The following is a 26,207-nucleotide window of genomic DNA, read 5'->3' on the forward strand; positions in this document are numbered from 1 at the left end:
TCCACATGACCACTCTTGATGACTGGCCTCAGTGGTCATATGGCACCTATGCAGGCAAGACTGGTTTTGTGCACCAAGTTTTTAAAATCTTGGAAATCCCCTTTACCTAGAGCACTGAAGAGCCATAGTGTTAAAGCAAGAAGAACCAGTTATTAAATGCAAACAGCACATCTGACTCCATAGGGGCACACAGACAATGGTTATCAACAAATGACAGTGGGTTTATTTTCTAGTTATACTACATTAATAACATTGAATCCAGAGCGGTGTGAAAAGAGCAGGTGTTGGGCAGCACACAGATGTGGGTACCCCCTACCCCACAACAAAACTGAGCAGAAATGACATCACACAAATTTTATTTCTTAAAAATGTTTCTTGGCATAAAAATTAAAAAGGTTACAGGGTTATAATGAGACGGAAGTAAAAATTACTGCATATTACTCCCAGCTAAGCAGGAGGATGCAGGGCAGGACGGAGCCCTCTGTTTGGACATTCACACCGGTGTCTGTCACAAGATGTCCTAGGAGGGACATTTCTGCAACACCTCACAAGGTTTTCTAAGCTTGACAAAAAACACACACACGTTGAAAGGAGATCAAGTTCATGACCCTTTACATGCGCTGCACTTTCTTCACAAAAGGTTTTTTGCTTTTTGTTTTAATGTAGAAAAAAAAAGAAAAATATACAATCCAAGCCCCCCGTGCTGCCTTCCCCTGCGTCATGACTTTTCACCGATATCCACGATATCCGCCATAGTAATCCCAGTATTGTGATCTGTCATTGTAGTTCTGCCACTGCTGAAAGAGGAACATTAACAATGTCAAGACATAACACCCAAAAGGCAAGCTGAAGTATATCAGTGATTGTATACAGGCAATGCAAAACGCATTTGTGGTGAAACCAACCAATATATAAAAGCCTACAGAAATCCAAGTGATCATATACAGATCCCAAATGGCGGCCATCAGAATTGGGATCACGGAGTACAGCCACAAGATCTCAAGCTAACTGATGTTAAATAGATTTTAGATTGGAGATCAAGCTGCTACAGAAATTAAGAGCGAAACCATACAAGCCACCATCAAATCAAAGTTTTCCTCTATGTTTAAAGGGAATGGGTCAATTAATTTTCTTTTGACAGTTAAAACCAGATAGATAGTGACACATACCATTTTTCCCAATCTATTTTCCCAATTGTGGAATTTTTCTCTATTTCCTGAACATGATTAGAGACCGCCATCTTGCCTGAGGATAGCTTTACAGCAGTCACATGAGCCATTGAACCTCATTGACTTTATGGGAAAGTTTTTGTTGGCATGATCTGTCTGTGCAGAGGTCATTGTACACCGAAATAGATAAGCTTTGACAATCACCCATTGTGAATGGTGGAACCTGTGATGGATTCTATTCCTGCCTGTGATGAGCAGATGACTGCTGTAAAGTGATCCGTACATACCAAGAAATGGGACCTATTAGGCTTAGTGGCCACTCCAGACACCTGTTTAATAGCTTCATGCATTCCATGTTTGTTTGTTTTTTGTGGGGGGGGGGGGGGGGGGGGGAATACCTGCACAGTCTGATAGTGAGTGACAGCACTAATTGGTCAGTCCTGAAGGCTAATCGCAATTCATTCATATCTTCTAGTAGAAATAAAGGGCACAACATAGAGCCATAAGAATAGATGCTCCAGAATTGAGAATTGTTGTTATTACATGGGGAATGCATAAGGCTAATAAAAAAAACACATCAGGAGATCTAAGGTTTTCGTTTAAAAGTTTTGACATGGAAAGTTAAAAATTACTTTAAAAACAAATCAAAAAGGTGATTTAAACAATATGTCTACTTCATGTTTGGATCATTTTTGGGAATGCCATTTTATTTTTGGGGGACGTTACAAGGTTTAGAAGCAAATCTTGAAATTTCAGAAAATGTCTAAAACCCACTTTTTTAGGACCAGTTCAGGTCTGAAGTCACTTTGTGAGGCTTACATAAAAGAAACCACCCAAAAATGACCCCATTTAACAAACTACACCCCTCAAAAGGTATTCAAAACTGATTTTACAAACTTAACCCTTTAGGTGTTCCACAAGAATTAATGGAAAAGAGACAATTTCAAAATTTCACTTTTTTGGCAGATTTTCCATTTGAATACTTTTTTTCCAGTTACAAAGCAAGGGTTAACAGCCAAACCAATATTTATGGCCCGATACTGTAGTTTACAGAAACACCCCATATGTGGTCGTAAATTGCTGTACAGGCACATGCAGGGCGCAGAAGGAAAGGAATGCCATAAGGTTTTTGGAAGGCAGATTTTTGCTGGACTGTTTTTTTGACACCATGTCCCATTTGAAGCCCCCCTGATGCACCCCTAGAGTAGAGAAGAAAAAAAAAAAGTGACCCATTTTGGAAACTATGGGATAGGGTGGCAGATTTTTGGCTGCTCTATATTACACTTTGTGAGGCAAGGTAACAAGAAATAGCTGTTTTGGCACCGGTTTTATTTTTTGCTATTTACAACAGTCATCTGACAGGTTAGATTATGTGGTATTTTTATAGCGCAGGTTGTCACGGACGCGGCAATACCAAATATTTTGGTAATTTGTTAAAAAGAATCTTTAGTATCTCCACATTCTGAAAGCCGTAGTTTTATTTATTTTTTGGGCGATTGTCTTGTGTTGGGGCTTATTTTTTTCGGGATGAGATGACGGTTTCACACTAGTTTGGGGTGCGTATAATTTTGAACGCTTGCTATTACACTTTTTGCGATGTAAGGTTACAGAAAAGGCTTTTTTTTTACGTTCACCTGAGAGTTTAGGTCATGTGATATTTTTATAGAGCAGGTTCTTAGACGCGGCGATACCCAATATGTATACTTTATTTACTTAAGTTTTACACAATACCAGCATTTGTTAAACAAAAAAAAATGTTTGTGTCTCCATATTCTGAGCCATAGTTTTTTTTTGCTATGGGGCTAATTTTTTGGCTGAATGGGGTGACTTAGATTGGTACTATATGGGTGAGGGGGCACACGCTTTTCTGATCACTTTGTGTTGCACGGTAACAGAAATGTTTTTTTCTTTACAGTTTTTATGGTATTTATCGGACAGGGTGGATCATGTGATATATTTATAGAGCCGGTCAATACGGACGCGGCAATACCTATGTGTGTGTTTGTTTTTTTATTATAAAATAAGGGGAAAGGGACTTTTTCTTCTTCTTTACTTTATTTCTGATGTTCACTTTTGGGGTCTGAGCCTCTCTGCAATGCATTACAATACATTTGTAGTACACAAACAGGTTGCCTAGAAGACTCAGCCTGAGGCGTGCAAGGCATCGGGCTGCCTTCTGAGACAGAGTCCCCACCACAGCAGCACGGGGTCTCGATGGGCTTCCTTAAACACAAACCCCTTCTATACTGCGGTAGGGGAGTGTCCTTAAGTACCAAGACCCCAGGGCGTACCCGTGTCCGTAAGAGGTTAAGACCGATATCTAAAACCGTATAAAATTATGCTAAATATTTGCATTACTTCTCTTCTACTTTACACTTTAAGCACACAAACGTAACTTACATCTGTGTACAATTTGAGTATACTGCGGAAACAACTGTCCACACAGCAATATGAACCTCACTGCCATATTGACAATTGGCAGTGCTACATTCATATGAAGCAGCTCTTCGTCTGAGGTTTCTATATGCATTCAGACACAAGTATTTGAATTCCTTTTACCAAAACCACTGTTGGAATTCAGGTGACATTACAGAAATGGTCTGTCCCCCAAAAAATTCTATTAGCCATGCCTGTATTGCTGGCCCATATGACCCATAGACAATAGTTAAATGTAATTTCAAAGTAATGCTAATTACTACAGAAAAAGGCTCTAGCACCATTCTGATTGGATGAACTTACCCCTCCTCCTCCTCCTCTGTTTTGTGGTCGGTAGTTCGGTTGTCCATAGTATCTATTTTGCTGGTCAGAATAACGATCATAGTAATTCTGGTAACCCTGGAAGTGTCAGAGGAAAAAAAAATTATAATTGAGAAATACATGTGTAAGCTTCACATAATAGACCTATTTAGCAAAGTCTACCACATGAAGTGTTTTGAAGGCAGGCAGAGCCCACCAGTCTACAGACTTACAAATATAAATCAATGCACAGCCCTAGCATACATTCATACACAGTTACCTACCCCTCTTTGAGGTCCCCAGTATTGCCGTGGTGGCTGCTGGTGATAGGGTTGTGGCCTGGAGTGGTGCATGTACATACGATTGTTGAAGTTCCTTTGTTGCTGGAAGTTTCCTAAGAAAAGCAAAATGACCCATTAAGAAAAGTCACTGTGTAATGCATTACCTCAAGTGATGCCTGACTTACCGCCTCCTCTTCCTCGTTCTGTGCGAGCCCGCTTTGGCATGCGATTTCCCCTCTTGTCATTGGTAGGTAGCTTCTGACGTGCTTCCTTCTTAGCTTCAGCTACCAAAGAATCAGCTTCTTCCTGACCAAGCTCCGCATAGACAACATCCTCTAGAAATTCACTCTTTGTAGGTATCACGAAGTTAGCTGAAAAAAAAAAAAATGAACAAAATAATGTAAGAACTTATGCAATGTCTAAATGTGGCCCCAGAGTCGCTGTTCTAGTCAGCAGCTACCTTTCATTTCCAGGAGCACATAGTCAGGAACAATCTCTTCCTCCTTCTCCTTGCGAGACTCCAACCTCTTCTTCCATTCATCGTCTTTCAGGACCAGGACAACGGCTTTACGCTGAAACCCCTTAAAACAGTGCATCTTCCTGCGCTGAGCTGAGCTATAGACTGTGCACTGCAAGACAGAACATGGTTAGGATAGAAGCACTAAGTCAAGCGCCCTATATATCTGAAACCAAGCATTCCCATTCTCTCACCTGATCAATTATGTAATTCCCATGTCTGCGCGCAGCCACCGGTATCAGTCTGATTAGGCATTTGGTTGCCAACTGCACAAGATTATCTTTAGCTTTTTGGTCTTGCTCTGGGGCATCCGGACCAGATGTCTGCAAAGAAAGAGGCCAGACCGGCTGATTAACATTTTACAGGAGGAAACTGATCATATTCATAGTGTAGATGCAGTATATAAGAACACGGAGCTCATGCTGGAAAAAGATATTTAACCCCTATTTGAAACCATTGTTAATTTAAAGTAGTATGCATCAATGAATCCTCTTAGCTAGCATTTTATGTGCATACATGTACATTTTAAGGGTGTCTCCGCAAAGTGGCTATATGAAACACAGCTATTAAATATAACTGAAAGGCACTGGAGATTATGTACACAGTTATGGGTTTTTCAGAGCTGCATATAAATTGAGTGTCACTTAATTTCTTCACATACCTTTAATTGAGAGATTAATGCTTCTGTAGAAAGATGCTGGAATTGCTTTTCTGGGTTGTCTTCACAATGCTTTTTGGCCCAAGTGGTTTTACCAGTGCCTGGGAGACCAATCATCAGTAAAACCTGGAAAACAGGAAAAAAAAAAGTTTTTTTTTCATATATATGAGGGCATCTGCTTTCTGTCTTAAGGTGGATTTAGACAAATCAATAATCGTGCAGATAATTGGGAAGGACCATTCCTGCGAACGCTCATTCCAGATAATCTGACCATCTAAATGTGTCCGAAGAACGAGCAAAATGCTTGTTCATTGGGTGATCATGTCATTTGTGCAGGTACCACCATTCATCGTTTTTGGGCAGCAGACCGTGCTGTCTAAACAGTGATCTGCTGCTCAGAAACAATGGTTCTGTATAGTGAAGGAGACCGCTGCAGGTCTCCCTCCGTAAGCACTCGACTGTCAGAAAGGAATGCTTCCATCCGAACAATTGCCGCCCCATCGGCCCACCTAAACCCACCTGTACACTGAATCAGTCAAGGAGCTGCTCTGACTGCTCAATGTGTAGTCCATATCTATGAACTCAAGAGCTCAAACACTCTTAAATTTATCAAACTGGTAAGTATATGGCTCAAATATCAGTTTATAAACTGTTAGGAGTTCAGAGATGAGGGCTACACATGGAGCAAAGCCATTCCTCAACAGTTTATGCCCTAGCATAAACTGTAAAACAAAGCAATAGTCCTGCAGACACATTGATGACAATTTTAATAAAATCACTTTGTTTAAGCCCAAATTGAGTAAAACTGCCTTCTAGCTTTAGAACACAAACACATGAACCTACGCATGGCTGTCTGATATTACTCTGTTGCACTGCGTACCTGACACTCTTCTGCAGTTTTAGGTGGAATAGGTGTCCTTGTCAGGTCCTCAGACTGGAATTCTTTTAGAAACGAGAAGCCATCTGGTGGTTGATGCCACGGTTCCTCTTTTTGCCCAAAATTAACCTGGAAAGTGCAGCCTTTGCACAAAATATGGGGCAGTAGTGCTTGCTCCCCCAAAGAACTTTTAGCCACAGTAAAGGCCTGACCCAAATCAGTGCCATTCTTAGAGAAGGATATCTCCACTGGGTCAGCTTCAAGGTTCTGTACAAAAGAGAAATGCAAGATAAATCAGTACACAGGCTCAACTTGTCTCCAGATTTTTGGTCACTTTACACTAAATTTTTGTCATTCATATCTTAAAGGGGTTGTCCAGACGTTCATACACCCCCCCCCCCAACAATCAGCTGTTTGACGAGGAGGCAGGTCTTCATTCCTCTTCATTACCACTACAGTGGTGTATTTATAATTTAACCAGTTTCACAATGCTGCCAACTCAAACTGCAAGGGTTAATGTGAATGTCCACCTTTAAACCCCACCTCATGTAAAATGGATTACATCAACTACGTCTCACATTTGTTTTTTTTAATGCAGCTGTAGTGCATTTCCCTACAATAATGTAACCAGGTTGTCTGTAGTTTCATCTTGATATTGCCTCTATATGCCAGCAAGTGGAGCAAAGGCACCACCCAAAAAAAAAAAAAAAAAGTACAAAACAATACCACAACACATCAGATCAAGTAGAGCGATTTAAAGAGGATCTTTCATTACAATAAAAAATCTAAACTAAGCATACAGACAGGATCTCCCTGCACTTATTATCCCTGAGCGCCGCTCCGTTCTCCCGATAGCTTTAGATTTTCGGCTCAACAGGGAGGCGTCTGCTCTTGTTCTCCCATGCGTCTCCTTCTCCCAGGCTGAAGTGCAGGCCAATCACAGCACTCAGCTCATAGCCTGAGTGTTTTTCCTCCCAGGCTTTGAGCTGAGCGATGCACCAGCGTTACAGCCTGGGAGAAGGAGACGCCGGCAGGCTCCTCCCAGTTGAGCCGAAAATCTGAAGATACCGGAGCCTATATCGGGAGAACGGAGCGCCACCCAGGTATAATTGTAAGTGCAGAGCGATCCCTGGGCGCCGCTCTCCATGTCTGTATGCTTAGTTTAGACTTTTTATTGTAATCAAAAGGTCCTCTTTAAGTTAAAACATGAACTTACAGCCAGGCAGCCAATCACATCATTCACTTCAAATGATTCCCCATAGGAATCAAAGTGTGCACTGGTGACCTTGAGCCCACGGGCATCGTAACCAAAGGACAAGTCATCTTCACCTGTAAGATAAGAAGTATAAGAGGGGGCAACACAGCTGCGTGACATTCAGGAGAAGCTATACAGCAATAAGACCGAGGGTAGTATGCCATGATTACCTAGCTGAGGAGCGGAGCGGCTCACAGACCAGCCCACGCGGACTAGAGGAGATTCTGTACTGCCCTCCTTCACAGGGAGATTCTCAGTCACCTGCAGAATAAAGATCAAACATGGGTTTCAGGCTTAACTGTAAGCAATGAGCGAGAACATTCAGAGAGCTGCTTTTAGGGAAGTTTGCTAATAGTTCACAGGGAAAATAACGAATTATACAATTCCCACTGAAATCAATGGTCTGTCAATGACATATGCCCTCCAGAGTGTGAGAAGCTCTTATCTTTGGCTGTACTGATATGGGTCTGAAATGGGGGGGGGGGGGGGGGGGGCTACATACAATCACTAACATGAAGCTTCACCTCTAATTATCACTTACTTCATAGGGCAGGGGTCAGCAACCTTTGCTATTCCAGCTGTTGTGGAACTACAATTCCCAGAATTCTCCATTTGTTTCTATGAGCGTTCTTAGAAGAGCACAGCAAGTACGCATCTGTTTCCCTCAGGCCCAGTGACGTCACGACTAGTATCACTGGCCTTGGCAGGGGTAAGCTCTGTTCACTTGAATGGAGCTTAGCCACACCCAGGCCATTGATACTAGTCGTGACGTCACTGGGACTGCGATAAACAGCAAGACGACCGCGGCGCTACTGTTAGTGCCTTCTCAAAAAGCTGATAGTCAGGGGTCCTGGGTGTGGGACCCTCGCTGATCAGATGCTGATCTATCCAGAGGATAGGTCATCAGTTTAAAAGAACTGCAGAACCCCTTTAATCAGCAGTGCAGCTTTGGAATTTACAGTGTCAATTGATGCTGTGGATCTCCATTGAGACTTTACAATGGAGAAGATGAATTGCACAGCAATGAACTGTATGTAGCACATGAAGTTTTTGATGCAATAATTTGTAACCGAGTAGCTGTTCTGGACTGGGGAGAAACGCTAGTGTTAACCAAGGCAATTAGCACCACGAAGGCTAGATTACCCCCCGATTAACAGTACGTTACCTCCGGTCCTCGTGTATTCATGTTACAATTGAGGCATCCATTCAAACCATCATTTCACCTGATAAATGAGCATTTTGCTAATTCATTGGGTGATCTGTGGCAACGAGCCGCTGTCTCAATTGGGATTTGCAAACCTGCTTTTAGTTATGGTTTGATTAGCCAAGATGCTGCCTCATTAACACATGAATACATTGTGCTAATTAGCATATGCACATTTAAGTAGTCTCATTAACATACAAATACCTAACAGGCCAGGCTGCGATCGGAATCACAATGTCAGAGGCCAACACCTGGACATCGGATGCACATATGAAAAGATCTGCAACACGTCTCCCCGTGCGTTTACATGACACGTTGGATACCTTTCTCCCATATGCATGCTCATGAAGTAGAAAACCACGACCTCCTACACACCGCATACTTATTTCTGCTGAAATAAGAGGTCGGAGGAGTCGCGAGGTCCCATACACAGATCGGGCTTAGACGACAGACGTAGTGTATGGTCCGCTTGAGCGTCACTTCAACAAAAGCAATCATAATAAAATAAAAATCTTACCTTGACTTCAAAATAGGCCTTTCCCTTTGTTGCGCCGTGAGTTGCACGAGACCCTGACCACAGAGAAGGGAATTTCTCAGAAAACAGAGGTCTCCCACCAAATCGGTCCTTATCCATTTTAAACTGTAGATCACAGGTAGCTGAAACAGATAAAGGAGGAGGTTCATTATTAAAACCGTATTAGGCCGGGTTCACACGTCCCGATGTTACAGCTGATTATCAGGAAAAGTTCTCGCTCGACTGTTCGCTCAGTGGAGAAGTGCTGCGTTTACATGCAGCAACCTCCTCCACGTATGAGGCTGAGGGATCGCTATTGCTTGTCCCCATACAGAATCAGCGTTTCCGGGCAACAGAGGCTGTTTAGACGGTGCAGTCTGCTGTAATGTTACATTACCCTACTTTGTAGCTTCCGGTCGCACCGGAAATGACGTGAGGAGGCGTGCAGATCTGCGCATGTGCAAAACCATGGTTTAAGGAAATCTCAGTGGAGTTCAGATGTGCATGCGCCGGACAGCCTCACCAGCCTTAGAGTAGGGAAAAATTACTGCCCAGTGCGCAAGCGCGGCTAACTACAGAACATCCTTCCGATCGCCGTGCCTGAACAGTGTGGGGGTAGGGAGATCGGATATATAATATATCAGATCTCCCTACCCCCACACTGCCCAGGCACGGCGATCGGATGGCTGTTCTGTAGTTAGCCGCGCTTGCGCACTGGGCCGTAATTTTTCCCTACTCTAATGCTGATGAGACTCTCCTGCGCAGTGTCCAGCTGAACTCCGCTGTGAGATATTCCTAAACAGCCGTTTTGGGCATGCGCAGATCGGCACAACTCGGGCACACCTCCTTGCGTCATTTCCGGTGCGACCGGAAGTTACGAGGTGGGAAAATCTCATGAAGTAGGGTAATGTAACGTTACACCGGCAGTGACGAGAACAGAGCTGAAGAAAGACGCGAGCAAAACTTTTACTCCAGACTATTTAGGGGCTCAGACATCCCTGTTAAACACCTCTGCCTTAGGCCAGCTCTTGGTGGGCCACACGTGCAATCACGACAGATGTAGCAAGTAGAGAAGGTCTTACATTTATCGAGGCATAGCACGCTGTCCTCCACGTCATCTGCAGCCTCCTCAGTGGGTACGGGGGATTTGGACCTAGAAAGAGATTTATAACCAAAGCTTTAACAAGTCACAAAAAGTTACCTCACCCAATCCTTACAGGGAACCCCCAAAATTGGTCAGCAAAGAAAAGCCTGTGAAAATTGGGACACGCAGCGGACACATTACCTGCCTCACAAGTCATTCAAATACTACATTTCCCCTCAAGAAAGTTGCTAGGTATGAGGGGCGTTGTTCTCATAGCCCAAACTAGTGTCTGCGAATGCTGGGTGACTACTACTATAGGTCTCAGCCCGCACATCGCCCTCGCCATGCAGCGTACCCAGGTCGACCTGCTGGGGGAGCCATATGAACGGATATTTACGAAAGGGTCTAAAAGTAATATGGCATTTATTGCCCCCATCAACCAATCACAGCGCAGCTTCCATTTCCTCCAGAATGAGAGGTGTGCTGTGATTGCTCATATTAGGTGAACTTACCGACTATAATAGCCTTCTTCCTTGTACTCATGGTATGTGCGCCCCCGCTGCTCCTCCTCGCGCACCCTCTTAACACCCTGGCGGGCTGCCCCGGGGTTGTTAGACTGCTTTTCCTTCTTGTCTTTGGGTCCATCTACAAGTGATAAAAAGAAGAAGCATATGATTACATGAGGGTCACTTGCACAAAGACCACCCAATGTCGGGCCTGTATACACAAAGGAGCAGCCTGCAGCACCACGGCCGCCCGCTGGGGGGCAGAATGTGGTCAGCATGGGGGTCCAGGTAAATACGGCGGCACATGTGTTCTGCTGACCGGGCGGCTCCTCTAAGCGACCGTTTTCCCAGAATGCACCGCCACGTCGCCCCCGTGCCATATGCCGGCTGAGCCCTTACCTCCCGCCTTGTCTCCGGCCTTCTTCTTCGCGGCTCCATTCAGGTTTCCCGCGGCTTCTCCAGCAGGTGGAGCCACTTCGTCGACCGCCAAAGCGGCGCACTCTTCCTCGTCCCGGTTGCCGGGCTGGTTGTGCGCGGCCTCGTCCTCCTCATCCTCCAGCTGCTCTTCGGCCGTTGCGGCGTCCTCGTCGTCTTCCCCCTCCCCGAGATCGAGGGCTCGCTCTAACTCCGTCTCCTCCTCCATGCTGCCCGGCGCCCTCTCCTCCTCTCCGCCCAGCAGCTCCGAGTCCAGCGCTTCCTGCAGCCGATCGCTCAGCTCAGCCTTCAGTCCCTTGCAATCCAGGCCCCTACGCTGCAGCTCAGCTCGCAGCTCCGTCACTTTCATCCTGCGCGGGTCCAGGCCGCTCATGATGCCGCTGATCACAGATAAAGACACAGGGCGGATGTGCTCTAAACGCACAGGAAGTGGAATGGGCTCCAGAGATCACACCCAGGAAGTGGGCGGCAAAGCTGGCGGAAGTGGGCCTAGCGGGCTGCTCCGCTACGTCTCCATAGCTGTGCTCTCCCGGGGCTGCTGCTGTCTATGGGGAACTCTTCAATCTCGGTGCCGTTAACGGACAATTAACCGATATTGAGTCATGGGGGCGGCCCCTAAACGTTTTGTCAACGGATTGGTTGAACCGTGCGGTTTATGCTAATCAGTTAAACGTGTCGTCATTAGTGAATCTGGGAGATGCTCCGCCCTCAAAGCGTTGGAACTGGGAGTGGCCCCTCCCCCCGGAGTACAATAGTTAGACCTGGCGGGCATTGGCTCTCGCATTGTCAGGTGACCGTTCCCGCCCTTTTTCGTGGTCTTTGATTGACGGCAGGGGCGCAGTGACGTGGCGCAGTCTGATTTGTCGGGTCTGTGGCGTTACTCCAATTGCGCGGCGTTTGGTAATTTCATAAATGTGGAATAATTAAAGACGCAGAGAGGTGAATGGCGAGTCCCCTGCGCCTAGAGCCGCAGTGTATCGCTATCTGCTGCATGCGCCACAATCCACACACGGCGGCGCGCTTTCGCAGTCTGCCGCCGCGTTTTATTGATGCGTGGTGGAGGCTCTGTGAGATCTCAATAAAGTTATTTAAATATGGCGTCACGTGACTAGCTGCCGGCTAAAAGTGAAGCTGGAGCAGCATGTTTGTAGGAGAGGACTATGGCTGAGCAGGTAGAGTGCAGAACACGCCCGCTTACTGGCCGTGGCTGTCAGCTGCGGTACCTGACCGGTTTTATCTGTCCAGCTCCTCACCGTCATGAGGAAGTAGGTGACAGCCCCGCCATTATTAGTCCGTAGGCCCAGCTGTAGTTCAGGAGGAGGGTCCGCCCTGTGCTCCATTCAGTTCTCCATACAGGTCAACGTTGGGGCAGTTATACCTGTGTGTTGCCCATAGCAACCAAGCACAGCTTGCATGTTTAAAAGCCCTGTGCTTGGTTGCTATGGGTAACAGACAGTTTGGTAAATCTCCACAGCCGGGGGCCAGTTCTGAGCAGTCAGTATAGAACCCACATCAGGGCTGCCAACCGGCCACAACTTCCTGACAGTCAGTGAAATCACAGCACTGTTCTCCAGTGCCCATGAGGTTTTTGTGACTGTTGGGCCTTGAGCAGATGATTGTGATTATCATCATTTTCTGGCTCACACTAAAGACTGCTAAGGCTTGTTTCACACATGTTTTATGTGGGCCTGCCAGATCCGTCACTGCCCGTCCCATTAACTGTAATGGGAACCAGCAGAGATCTGGTCGCAACTCGGTAAATACACTGAGAATCGACCAGTTGTCCGCCGATCCCTATTATAGTTAATGGGGCTGAGGGTGCCGGACCCAGACAGATCCAGCATACTGCATTCAGACACGTATTACTTCTAACCTTTATCAGTCACGGTCTCATTTATCAGAACTGTCTAATGGGAAAGCTGTTGCCCATAGCAACCAATCAGAGCTCACCTTTCATTTTTTTCAGGACACTTTCAGAAATAAAAGGTGAGCTCTGATTGGTTCTTTGGGCAACAGTTTTCTGTTAGACAGTCCTGATAAATGAGACCCATTGTGGTTTATCAATCTGTCCATAAAAAATATTAAGGGAGATTTATCAAAACTGGTGCTAAAGAAAACTCTTAGCTGCTCATAGCAACCAATAATCTTTATTGACACATTCCCCAGCGTTTTACAATCGGGGTTCATGTACAAACAGTCATAAATAACATAGCAACAGACAATTCAATAATTGCAGCAAGAGGGATGAGGGCCCTGCCCACAAGAGCTTACAATCTACGAGGAGACAGGGGTGACATAAAAGGTAAAAGTGCTTGTTTTGTACATTGGTCCGGCTATCTTTACACAGTAGGAGAGGTTGAGCATAGAGCACTGGTGGTAGACAGAAATGACGGAGGAGATATTGGGGGGTGCAGCACTGTGGAGAGCTTTGTGGGTGAGAATGAGAAGTTTCAACTGATTCCTGTACTGTGTGGGCAACTAATGCAGTGATTGGCACAGGGCGGAGGCATCAGAGTAGTGGTTAAAGGGAGTCTGTCACCAAAATATGACATTGTACACCACTTACATGGCTCTCTAGCACACCTATCCACGATTCAAATGGTACCTTTTGTAATTTTCTTCAGAATTTCACCAGCAGGAAAAACACACTTTAATCCATATGCAAATGAGGGCTCGCAAGTGCCCAAGGGGAGCGTTCTGTGTGTAGGAGCCCAGGCTGCTCTGCCTTCTTTTTACATTACTCCTCCCCAGCCTCTTCCTTGGCCCGCCCTGCAAGTCCCTTGCGTCATCCACAGGATCGGCCGATATACCGTGCGTGCGCAGTGCGCCAGCACAGGAATGAAACCAGTGACTAGAGGGCGGACCAGAAGCAAACAGGAGGAGTGGAGGCCGGCGCATGTGCACTACATGTAGCGATGCCGTGCCCACAATGGGCATCACAGTGTGCATGCTCGCGCCGGCGGTGCACTGCGCACGCGCGGGATATCTGTTGGTTCTGTGGCTGACGCAAGGGACTTGCAGGGCGGGCCAAGGAAGAGGCTGGGGAGGAGTAATGTAAAAAGAAGGCAGAGCATCCTGGGCACCTACACACCAGTGTTTCTTTGCGGGGCCCCAGAACGGAACTACAGGTGCGCATATGGTGTGCTGTCCGCATCTTTTGCTGCCCCGTTGAAATGAAGGGGGTCCGCACCTGTTCCACAATTTTGCGGACCCAGAAATACACTTGCGTGTACGTGCCCTTAGACAGATACAGGTCCTTCTAAAAAAATTAGCATATTGTGATAAAGTTCATTATTTTCTGTAATGTACTGATAAACATTAGACTTTCATATATGTTAGATTCATTACACACCAACTGAAGTAGTTCAAGCCTTTTATTGTTTTAATATTGATGATTTTGGCATACAGCTCATGAAAACCCCAAATTCCTATCTAAAAAAATTAGCATATCATGAAAAGGTTCTCTAAACGAGCTATTAACCTAATCATCTGAATCAACAAATTAACTCTAAACACCTGCAGAAGATTCCTGAGGCTTTTAAAAACTCCCAGCCTGGTTCATTACTCAAAACCGCAACCAGACTGCCGACCTGACTGCTGTCCAGAAGGCCATCATTGACACCCTCAAGCAAGAGGGTAAGACACAGAAAGACATTTCAGAATGAATAGGCTGTTCCCAGAGTGCTATATCAAGGCACCTCAGTGGGAAGGAAAAAGTGTGGCAGAAAACGCTGCACAACGAGAAGAGGTGACCGGACCCTGAGGAAGATTGTGGAGAAGGACCGATTCCAGACCTTGGGGGACCTGTGGAAGCAGTGGACTGAGTCTGGAGTAGAAACATCCAGAGCCACCGTGTACAGGCGTGTGCAGGAAATGGGCTACAGGTGCCGCATTCCCCAGAAACAGCGGCAGAAGCGCCTGACATGGGCTACAGAGAAGCAGCACTGGACTGTTGCTCAGTGGTCCAAAGTACTTTTTTCGGATGAAAGCAAATTTTGCATGTCATTCGGAAATCAAGGTGCCAGAGTCTGGAGGAAGACTGGGGAGAGGAAAATGCCTGAAGTCCAGTGTCAAGTACCCACAGTCAGTGATGGTCTGGGGTGCCATGTCAGCTGCTGGTGTTGGTCCATTGTGTTTTATCAAGGGCAGGGTCAATGCAGCTAGCTATCAGGAGATTTTGGAGCACTTCAGGCTTCCATCTGCTGAAAAGCTTTATGGAGATGAAGATTTCATTTTTCAGCACGACCTGACACCTGCTCACAGTGCCAAAACCACTGGTAAATGGTTTACTGACCATGGTATTACCTGCCAACTCTCCTGAACCCCATAGAGAATCTGTGGGATATTGGGAAGAGAAAGTTGAGAGACGCAAGACCCAACACTCTGGATGAGCTTAAGGCCGCTATCGAAGCATCCTGGGCCTCCATAACACCTCAGCAGTGCCACAGGCTGATTGCCTCCATGCCACGCCGCATTGAAGCAGTCATTTCTGCAAAAGGATTCCCGACCAAGTATTGAGTGCATAACTGAACATAATTATTTGAAGGTTGACTTTTTTTGTATTAAAAACACTTTTCTTTTATTGGTCGGGTGAAATATGCTAATTTTTTTAGATAGGAAATTTGGGTTTTCATGAGCTTTATGCCAAAATCATCAATATTAAAACAATAAAAGGCTTGAACTACTTCAGTTGGTGTGTAATGAATCTAAAATATATGAAAGTCTAATGTTTATCAGTACATTACAGAAAATAATGAACTTTATCACAATATGCTAATTTTTTTAGAAGGACCTGTATATGAGCCTGCCTGCTGCATTCAGGATAGATTGGAGAGGGGGAGACCAATTTGTAATGAGTTAACCCTGGGATACATGGCTAGTTACCTCCAACAGACACTGCTATTGTCTAGCACCCCACATGTCCTGTGATGTTTCCTATAAGGCTGCCTGTACACTTTGGGCCAGATTTATCATTAGCTCAAGTTAGAATAATGGAGTGAAAAAGTTGCAATTTTTTTCTGCTCTGCACTATGCTCGTCAGTTTTCCGAAAGTGGGCGTGTTTTCTTATGTAAATTAATCTCTAGACAGATTTACTATTGTGACTATTTAAAAAGTCGGAAAATAGAATATTTTCTCTTTCGCCTATGACAGCACCCCTGGAGAGCCCATCTCCTCCTCTGGATAGGAAACAGGAACCAGAACGCCTTTTTAAAGGGGAGTTTGTTCCATACTCAATATATGTCTGTATCCTAGTACAGACGCAATCTGCTTTATTGAGGCTATTTAGTTAAAAAAAAATCCAATACATTTCACGGCGTCTGATGTTTTGGACGTCTTTTTGGAGATGCATTGGAATTTGTTCAGCAAAACCCAACAGCATTGCCCTCATGGTGTTCGGCCGCATGTCTAGACACGCTGCTCTTCATATATTTCTTTCTTATATTGCAACGATGTTTGTTAAATCTGTTGCGCAGAGTCTCGGTGGTACGGCCTACGTATTGTAGGTGGCATGGGCACTCGAGCAAATAAATTACATGATTTGAGTTACAGGATAAATGGTGTTGGATTAAGAAGGAGTCTCCAGTGGTTCGGCTGTGAAAAGACTATCTTTGGTAAATACTAATGCAACATAAGCATTTGAAGCTGCCTGTGGGGGCCCTAGTGTCCTGGTCCTGATCGTTAGTAGATGTTGCTGATCTTAATTTGCTGGGTGCCAGAATGTTTTTCAGCGTTTTCGCTCTTCTATAGGTGAAACGGGGCATCTCTGGAATGATTTGGCTGAGTATCGGATCCCTTTTCAGGATGTGCCAGTGTTTTCCTAATGTAGCTTTTATAGCATTATGGTTCTGATTGTATGTTGTTATGAAATTAAAGCAATAGGAAGTGGTATCAGCGTTCACCCCTATTTTCTGAGCTGGGGCTAAACATTCTAATGGTGTGAGTTTGGATGCTTTTTCTCTGGTGCCCATATTGATATTGCTTGGATACCCCTTCTGGTTAAACCTAGATGTAAGGGTATTGAATTGTGAAGTGAAGCCGTATCTAGTGTGCAGTTACGCCGAAGTCGTTTGAACTGACTAAATGGAACATTCGACTTCCATTTCCTATAATGTGTACTGCCAAAATCAAGATAGCTGTTGCTATCTACCCTTTTGAAAAATGTACAGGTTTTGATTTGGTTATTTTGGATAAAAATCTCTAGGTCTAGGAATTCTACTTTCTTCTTGTCATATGTTCCTATGAAAGAGATGCCCCAGTTGTTGGTGTTAAGGTGGAAAATGAAATCTTCTATTGTAGACTGCTCGCCATCCCAGATGAAGATAAGATCATCAATATATCTTTTAAGACGATGCTTTTGGGCCAGAACTTTGCTATATAAAAGATTCTTCAAACACTCCCATTAACAAATTTGCAATGCTCGGTGCAAAACGCATCCCCATCGTGGTCCCCCGTACCTGTTTATAGATCTAGTCTAGAAATGTAAAGACATTGTGGGTGAGGATGAATTCCATATCTTTTTAATGATGAAGGTTTTCTGTTGTAAAGGCATTTCCTGGTCATTGCTTAGGAAGGTGGATACACATTTGAGCCCTAAATCATGAGATATATTTGTGTATGGGGCTGATACATCTAAGGTCAGCCAATAATAGCTGTTTTTCCATTTTATATCTTTTATAGATATTAGGGATGTGGAATCTTTTAGATGTGATTTTAAATTAAGGACATATTTTTGAAGATGTATGTCGATAAAGTGGGAGAGATTCCTAGTGAGAGAGGACACCTCAGAGATAATGGGTCTACCGGGGGGGATTTTTTGGGTCCTTGTGAATTTTGTGGAGGTGATAAAAGGTAGCAAGAGTTGCCTCTTTTACAAGGATATATTCTTTTTCCTTTTTATCTAAGACTGTTTCCGCTGATTTTATTAGTCTCTAAAACTCGTATTTGTCTTGACTTGACGGGTCGTTGTGGAGCGGTAAATAATAATTTTTATCTGAAAGTATATTAACAGCTTCCTTTATATACTCCTCTCTGTTCGGAATTACGATCCCATCTTCTTTGTCCGCATTTCTTATTATTATACTCGTGTTAGTTTGTAAATTTTTGAGGGCTGCTTTCTCGAACGGTTTAAGATTGTGTTTCTTGTGGGGGGGGGTGGGATGGCCTCTTGGTTTATTTGTCTAAAATCATTGGAAACTAGGGAGTAGAACGTATCCAAGAAGTTGCCGTTATGGTGGATAGGGTAGAAACTAGACGGTGGTTTGAGACCTGATGGAATAGCTCTCGTTGCTTCTCCCTCAGCTGTTGGAATGGTGTGGGTAGTTGTTTGGGGTTTTCTTGCTGAATTCTCTAGCATTTTGAAGTGTCGCGTTAGGGTAAGTTTTTTTTATGAAACTGTTTGTTTAGATCTAAAAACAGGTCAAATTCATAAATTTTGCTTGTTGGACAAAACGTCAGGCCTTTTGATAGTACTGCAGTTTCTGCTTTTTTCAGGATGTATGATGATAGGTTAAAGATACCCAGAGAATTTTCACTGTTTCCTCTGTTATCTGGGTTTTTGTTTCTATTTATATATATATATTTTTTTTTTTTACCTGCTCTACATCCTCTTCTTGTTTTTTTCTTTTTGTGGGTTTTCGGCCTAATGGGTGAAAAAAATGTGTGATACTGGTTGTTTTGGGACTTTTCAAGATGGGGTAAGCTACTGTGGGCTGTATGAGAGGAGGTAGGGCTAAGAAGGAGATGGATGTAGATGGACCTGCTATAGAAAGGTCTTCTGTAATATGAGGATCCAATTGTATAGTGTTGGGATGTAGATGTTCATTGCTGGATATGGTGGGTGATGGAGGGACTGGTTGATTGTGGGTGGGCATCGTACATTCCAATTCAATGGAAAAGGCTGGGGGTGTGCAGGTATGTATGGTGAGAAGCGAATCGGCTTCTACATCTAAGGAGTTAGACAGAGTAGAAAACCTAGACTGAGGCGGCGAATTGGGATGGGAATGGGTGGAGAAAAGGGTGGGTGGGAGGTTGAGTGTTCCACACCCTGCCGTTATGTTTTCTGGAAAAAACGGTAGATGGGGAGGTAGTGAAGGTTGTGTTATTTGGAGTTGGAAGTGGACCAAGTTTGCTTGGAGTTCCTCTACAGCCAGTGATAGCATAGGTGGAAAGTGAATCTATTGATCTTCCTATACTTTCTGTATTATTCTGGATAGATAATTCCATCCTACCCGTAGGTAATGAGTCTGTGGGGCCTCGCGGTTCCCTAGGTTGGAATCTGGGGTGGGACCGTGAGCTATGGTGATTAGTGGGCTTGTTTATGTTGGAATAACTATTGCGTGGTTTGTGATGTTGTTGTGTATGGTATTTGTTCTGCAATCGTTTCGTATATGTTGTTGGAGCACAGGAAGCTACCTGCTCTATGTTTGCACCAGTCCCCCCACCCAATGCTGTTAGATCCTTGGTTATGTTCTATTGTTGCTGTATGGTGAGTAGTTTTCTGGTGAGTGGGTTTCTGCCAGAATGTGATGTTCTTGGTGGCAAAGTCACAGCAGTCCCTAGCCCTTTTAGATAAGGCTTCCGACAAGAAAAAAGGTTTTCCCTCCACTAGTCAACCCTCTAGGTCCTAGGAGATCTTTCCGTCCTAGAATTAATAAAGCAGGGTATAAGGGAAAGGAAAGAGCAAAGCAGTTTTCTGGGGTCACTAGAAAGAATAAGGCCCCTTTCACACGGGCGAGTTTTCCGTGCGGGTGAAAAGAGTGAGGTGAACGCATTGCACCCGCACTGAATCCTGTCCCATTCATTTCAATAGGATTGTGTACATGATCGATGTTTTTCACGCATCACTTGTGCGTTGCTTGAAAATTTCAGCATGTTCCATATTCTGCGTTTTTCATGCAATGCAGGCCAAAATAGAAATAAATGGGGCTGCGTGAAAATCGCATAGCATCCACAAGCACGTGCGGATGCAATGCGATTTTCACGCATGGTTGCTAAGAAGACAATGGATGAGCCACCCGGGTCCCCATTTACTTTATTATTTTCCATTATAACATGGTTATAATAGAAAATAATAGCATTCTTTAATACAGAATGCAAAGTGAAATGTCACTTGAGGGTTAAAAAAATTATAAAAACATTACTTGCCTCATCCACTTGATCACACATCCGGGATCCTCTTCTTTGTTCTTCTTGAAAAACCTGCAAGGACCTTCGCTGATGTCATCGCGCTCACCACATGGTGAGTGCGATTACGTCAGCGAAGGTCCTTTTGCAGGTCCTTCAAGAAGAACAAAATAGAGGATCCCGGCTGCGCGATCAAGTGGATGAGGCGAGTAATGTTTTTATAATTTTTTAGCCCTCAAGTGACATTTCACTTTGCATTCTGTATTAAATAATGCTATTATTTTCCATTATAACCATGTTATAAGGGAAAATAATAAAGTAAATGGGAACCCGGGTGGCTCATCCATTGTCTTCTTAGCAACCATGCGTAAAAATCGCATCCGCACTTGCTTGCAGATGTTTTTATGTTCGCCTGACGATGTGGAGCCAAACGGATCCGTCCTGACTTACAATGTAAGTCAATGGGGACAGATCCGTTTTCACTGACACAATATGGGGCAATTGAAAACGGATCCGCCTCCCATTGACTTTAAGTGCAAGTTAAAACGGATCCGTTTAGCATTTTTTTTTTTTGTACATGGTAATGCAAACGGATCTGTTCTGAGCGGATACAAGCGTTTGCATTATAGATGCGGATCCGTCTGTGCAGATACCAGATGGATCCGCACCTAACACAGGTGTGAAAGTAGCCTAAGGTGCGGATCCGTCTGGTATCTGCACAGACTGATCCGCAACTATAATGCAAACGCTTGTATCCTTTCAGAACGGATCCGTTTGCATTACCATGTACAAAAAAAAAAATGCTAAAGGGATCCTTCCTGACTTACATTGAAAGTCAACGGGAGAGGGATCCTTTTTCAATTGCACCATATTGTGTCAGTGAAAATGGATCCGTCCCCATTGACTTACATTGTAAGTCAGGACGGATCCGTTTGGCTCAGGTTTGTCAGACGGACATCAAAACACTGCAAGCAGTCTTTTGGTGTCCGCCTCCAGAGCGGAATGGAGGCTGAACGGAGGCAAACTGATGCATTCTGAACGGATCCGCATCCATTCAGAATGCATTGGGGCTAAACTGATCCGTTTTGGGCCGCTTGTGAGAACTCTGAAACGGATCTCACAAGCGGACCCAGAAATGCCAGTGTGAAAGTAGCCAAAGGATTGTTTGTTTCAGGAGCTTTTAAAAATATTTTTTTTTTTTTTTTTCAATACTAGATTTATTGCAATGTACGTACATGAATAGTATTTCTATGCCCTTTTTTATTCGTTCTTTATTATTTGTTCCCTAGGATGGAACTGTTGAACAGCGTCTCGCACAGGCAAGTTTATTCAAGTCTCAGGGGAACACGTGCTACTCTGAACACCGCATCCGTGAGGCTGTGGGTCTGTATCACCGTGCCCTCCTCCAGCTTCGGAGCCTAGACCCTCATTTACTTAATCCTCTGCCTGGACTGGGCCCTCCTTCAGCTGAACTTACTCCTCAGCAGATGGAGACGCTGAAAAATCTTCAAGCAGACTGTTATAATAATTTAGCAGGTACCAAATCAAACTGAGACAAAAACATGTGACAAGCATGAAAGATGCAATATCCCCCCTTTCTTAAGCAGTCTTTCTGTATTTCAGCATGTCTCCTGCAGAATAAACCACCAAAATATGAACGTGTCTATGAGTACAGTCTACAGACTCTAAAAATACAGGCGGATAATGTGAAGGCGTTATACCGTGCTGGTGTCTCCAGCTATCACCTGAAAGACTATACAACAGCCCACAGCTATTTAACAAAGGCTGCTAACCATCTACCCAAAGGTAGGATTCTGCCGCTGTTTCTTTATATATTGGCTATCGGGGGCAAATTGGCCCTACACGGAAATTTCCCTATGGGCTGATGGCCAGGTTGCCACCTGAGCCCTGCTCACAATTGTATCGCTGTCCTCAGGAGAGTGATACAGTTTAATATTGCAGAAGGGCATGGGAGCCAGTGTTCACTTTCATAGGCCACTATATGAGGCAGCGTATACATGGGGGAAGGACACAGTTGTCTCAGACCGGTGGCCTGCATCTGAGGTGGAGACTTGGAACGGGACTCGGGTATAGTTATTATTTTTTTTCTTCTTCTTTCCTTGGCCATTTGGGAAGCATACTACAGGGGGCACTATAGTGGTCATTACTAGGGGAAGTGCAGGCAGCATGCTGAAGGTAGTGCTGGCTTGCGCTGTGACCTGCATCTCGCCTCCTAAGCCCCCTGCTCCATACAGGAGGACAGAAGGTGGCAGCTATTGATGGCCACCACAGAGGGACAGCTTCTGGGAAGGTATTTTGTGCTGCGCTGTGGTATTGCGGACACCACTAACTTTAAGGCTTATTTTCCAGGACCATGTTAAGGTCCCAGTCCACCCCTGCTGGCTATATTCTATAATGACAGCCCCTGATTCAAACAAAGCAATAACAATACACTGTGGATCCGGCTTCCGAAGAGCACATTTAAATGAATAGACCTCTATGTAATGTGTGTCTGAATCAAGTCCATCCACCTACTGATTTGCATGCCTGTTTTTTTCACTGAATGTTTTGGGCAGGATTCTTCTTCCCACACTCGTGTGAGCATGTTGATCGTATAGAAATAAAATTTGAAATCATTCACACAACAGTATTTTCTATTACTGTTTTTAAGCCAGAAGCAGTGGAGTGGAAGCTAGACGAGGCGCAAAGCTTTCCATTATACTTTTTCTTTGTAGGTTCTGTTCCTGGTTTTGGCTTACAAATCCTGACGCAGAATACTTGCCTATTGAAGGAGGTCTGAGATGGAGTAATGTGAGCACAATCTGTGCAGCACCGGGAAATAGGCCGATGTCATATAAGTTACAGAACTGATCTAGTTGGGTGTGAAGAAAATTAGATTTGTTATTATCCAATTTTTATGTACTCCTATAGCTTCAGTTTGGCCTCCTGAGGGCTGTTTCATATCAGATCTTTTGTATACACTATATACTGTACAAAACACTTAGTTTTTTTTATGGTTACCCCCATTTGTAAACTACACAATGAATAGGATTCTGCATTGAAGCACATCCATTCACAGCCGCCGGTGCATCATGTGACTTGCGGTCTGAGAACCAGAGTCCTACAGTGTCTACTGTGTCAGCCGAATGAAAGTCTCTGTTCAAGCCTCAATGTGAGACCGGGGTGCTTTGGTAATAAATACAATGACTGACATTAAGCTCTTTACGCTGCTATTGTGGTGTAAAAAAAAAGTCAGATTATGGCACACGCCATGTGCACCATATTTTGCAACTTTTTGAGCTTTTCTGCACTTTTTTTGAAGCGCCAATAAAAGGGGGCATGGCTTTTTGCCACCCAGAAAATTTACTATAACTTTCACCAGAAAGTGGCGGGAGTTATAGCTGAAGTCTATGCCAGCCTGTAGCTGGCGTGGACTTCAATATCTGCGCCTGCTTTGTTTAGAGGCTCCTTTCACTGTGTAGTGGCTGTGCTGGCCTACTGCAGCTCCGCTACCATTGAAGTGAATGGGAGAACAGATACCCGGTTTAGGGCAGAAACAACTGTGCTGTTTCACCAACATCAAGTGAATGGGAGTTGGGTTGCAGTAGGTCAGCACGGCCACTACACAGTGGACACAGCCTTCTGTTTTCAGCTGATCCATGGGCATGCTGAGTGTTGGACACCCCCCCCCCCCACAGCGATCTGCTATTGATGACCTATCTGGAGGTTCAAAACCCCTTAGTTTAGTTTTTTTCATCAATTTACTTGTATGAGCTCTTACTTTTTGCAGGACAAGTTCTAGTTTTTTAATGCACCATCATGTAATGATTGATTAAAGCCAGCTGTTTAGCTAAAACCCCATATGTTTGTCAGTAAAAAGGCATATTAGTGGTCACTAAGTGGTTAAATATTGTTTATATACCGAATATTTATTCTGTACTAGTTACAAGAAATGTAATTATTTCACACTTTTCTTATTTTTTGCACTGAAAAGCAAATATCAAAAAATAATTTTTTCCATCATTTTGTTTCATAGATACAAACATCAGACATTATCTACACCTGGCAGACTCCGCCATCAGTGCTTCCCGGGCAAAGGAGAAACAGCGATATCAGGGCATGTTTGACTAGTGCTTTGTAAATTTATGAATGGTTTTTCTAACTAAAGTGAAATAAATGTAAAAATGTTTCTTAATGTTCTTCCAATGGGTAACGTCTGGGGTATTTATTTCAGAGGTTTGTCCATTTTCCTTCCTTCTCAGTAGCTTCTTATGTATTGTGGATATTCTTACTTGCAGTATGAACCGTTATACTGTGCACTATGCACTGTATACCAGGAGTGCTCTCCTACTTTTTGTAAAGGTGAGCTTATCTGTGTCTGCAAACCACACGACCAAGCAAGCCAGTTTTTTCCCCCTATTATTTATTACAATTGCTTGCTTATTGTTGGGCCTCACTCACAGGACAGTATCCATTTTGTGGTCCGCAAATCACGGATCTGCAAAATACAGATACGGGCGATGTGCATTCTGCAATGTAATCACTCCCATCAGTAGAAATGCCTATTATTGTTCACAAAGCGGACATCTTCTATAATAGGCGGATCTTATATAGTGCAGCAGACAGAGTTGGGCACAGACAATTTGGGAATGTAAACAATAGGTAAAGGTAGTTAACCCATAGGATACCAGCGCCGTAACTGTATGGCGCTGCAGACTGTGTCTGAAATCCCAGCGACAGAAGACCCGGTCCCTGAGCGAAATCGCTCAGAGACCGGGGTATGATGGCTGCCCTGCACTGCAGGCAGCCATATTTACCAAGGGCATAGGGAGGCATTTCCCTCCCCCTGCAGCCCCGATCGCTGCCATTGGCCCGTTTATGCAGACCAGCCCATCACAGCCCCGGATAATTTTTTTAACCATTTATTGAGCTGTAGGGGGTTGTACAGGGGTGACCGGTGCTGAACTAGTCAGCACCTGTCTCCCCTGAGGTCGGGTAAGGGACACCAGTGTTTGGGGTCCCCTGCCTGCACTGCGATTGGCTGGAACAACTCTCCAGCCAATGGCAGCGCTATATCAGCACAGAAAAGGGCTTAACCTCTTTGCAGGCAGCTATTCTAGATGGTGACTGCGTGCACAGAGGTTCTGTGCTGCTTGTTGGCTTGCTGGGACTTGTGGTGCATCACCACAGCGATCAAAGCTTTTCCTTCTGAAAGAAGACAAGAACAACATCTGGAACTGCTGCAGTGATTTTTATTTTGTTATTTTAGATATATATATATATATATATATATATATATATATATATATATATATAATAACAAAAGTCCAGGGCAGCACTCCTAGTAATAGAGGATCGGGTGCCAGCGATGGAAACACCTGACCAAGGTGTGCTATACAAAAAATGAAGACACCGCAGCACATCCGTTGGTGAAAAATAGTAGACCTTTATTCACCCATGCGACGTTTCAGTCCGCTTACTGCAGGCATGTCCAAACTGCGGCCCTCCAGCTGTTGCAAAACTACAACTCCCAGCATGCCTGGGTAGCTTACAGCTATCCGGGCATGCTGGGAGTTGTAGTTTTGCAACAGCTGGAGGGCCGCAGTTTGGACATGCCTGGCTTACTGGAACCTTTCTCAAGCAATACATCGTTCCAAGCTGTGGGTTTTTATGTGGTCATTTGAAATTAACATACATAAGTGACAATTAATGATTTATACAAAAATGTGCAAGAAAATTCTCATATAAATATGAAAAAAATACATCATGCCTGGAAGACAATATATTCAATACAAATACTCATATGTCAGAAGCATCCAGGTATAGTGATTGTTCAGTAACATGATA

At 44.3% G+C, this 26,207-nt stretch overlaps 2 protein-coding genes across 3 annotated transcripts; one reads left to right on the forward strand and one right to left on the reverse strand.

The window, feature by feature from the left end:
- Positions 1-200: 200 nt before the first annotated feature.
- HNRNPUL2 (heterogeneous nuclear ribonucleoprotein U like 2) lies at positions 201-11,756 on the reverse strand. The gene is made up of 14 exons (XM_044269716.1): positions 11,201-11,756; positions 10,808-10,940; positions 10,294-10,364; positions 9,215-9,354; positions 7,664-7,754; positions 7,455-7,567; positions 6,242-6,505; positions 5,365-5,487; positions 4,898-5,026; positions 4,647-4,815; positions 4,372-4,557; positions 4,190-4,299; positions 3,909-4,004; positions 201-797 (listed from the first exon to the last, which is right to left on the reverse strand). The coding sequence occupies exons 1-14, from the start codon at positions 11,607-11,609 to the stop codon at positions 729-731; spliced, it is 2,103 nt and encodes a 700-aa protein (XP_044125651.1). The 5' UTR covers positions 11,610-11,756; the 3' UTR covers positions 201-728.
- Positions 11,757-12,334: 578 nt separating this feature from the next.
- Positions 12,335-24,566, forward strand: TTC9C (tetratricopeptide repeat domain 9C). 2 transcript variants are annotated; one of them, XM_044270728.1, is made up of 4 exons: positions 12,335-12,408; positions 21,650-21,896; positions 21,984-22,166; positions 24,397-24,566. In XM_044270728.1, exons 1-4 carry the CDS (start codon positions 12,397-12,399, stop codon positions 24,489-24,491), a joined length of 537 nt encoding a protein of 178 aa, XP_044126663.1. In that variant the 5' UTR covers positions 12,335-12,396; the 3' UTR covers positions 24,492-24,566. The 2 variants fall into 2 exon arrangements, with proteins under 2 accessions (XP_044126663.1, XP_044126662.1); XM_044270727.1 differs by having other exon boundaries at positions 12,368-12,501.
- The last annotated feature ends 1,641 nt before the right edge of the window (positions 24,567-26,207 follow it).

This window comes from Bufo gargarizans, chromosome 10 (genome assembly GCF_014858855.1).
Source record: "Bufo gargarizans isolate SCDJY-AF-19 chromosome 10, ASM1485885v1, whole genome shotgun sequence".
NCBI classification, from domain to species: Eukaryota; Metazoa; Chordata; class Amphibia; order Anura; family Bufonidae; genus Bufo; species Bufo gargarizans.

Bases quoted from the DNA above. Each gene is read 5' to 3' on its own strand.
- TTC9C (XM_044270727.1), top strand. From the start codon at position 12,397: ATGGCTGAGCAGGTAGAGTGCAGAACACGCCCGCTTACTGGCCGTGGC. The intron at 21,897-21,983 runs GTACCAAATCAA...TCTGTATTTCAG, and splicing joins CTGTTATAATAATTTAGCAG to CATGTCTCCTGCAGAATAAA. The intron at 22,167-24,396 runs GTAGGATTCTGC...TTTGTTTCATAG, and splicing joins TGCTAACCATCTACCCAAAG to ATACAAACATCAGACATTAT.
- HNRNPUL2 (XM_044269716.1), bottom strand. From the start codon at position 11,609: ATGAGCGGCCTGGACCCGCGCAGGATGAAAGTGACGGAGCTGCGAGCT. The intron at 5,488-6,241 runs GTACGCAGTGCA...CCTGTTTTCCAG, and splicing joins AAACTGCAGAAGAGTGTCAG to GTTTTACTGATGATTGGTCT. The intron at 798-3,908 runs GTAAGTTCATCC...TTCCTCTTTCAG, and splicing joins ACAGAGGAGGAGGAGGAGGG to CAGTGGCAGAACTACAATGA.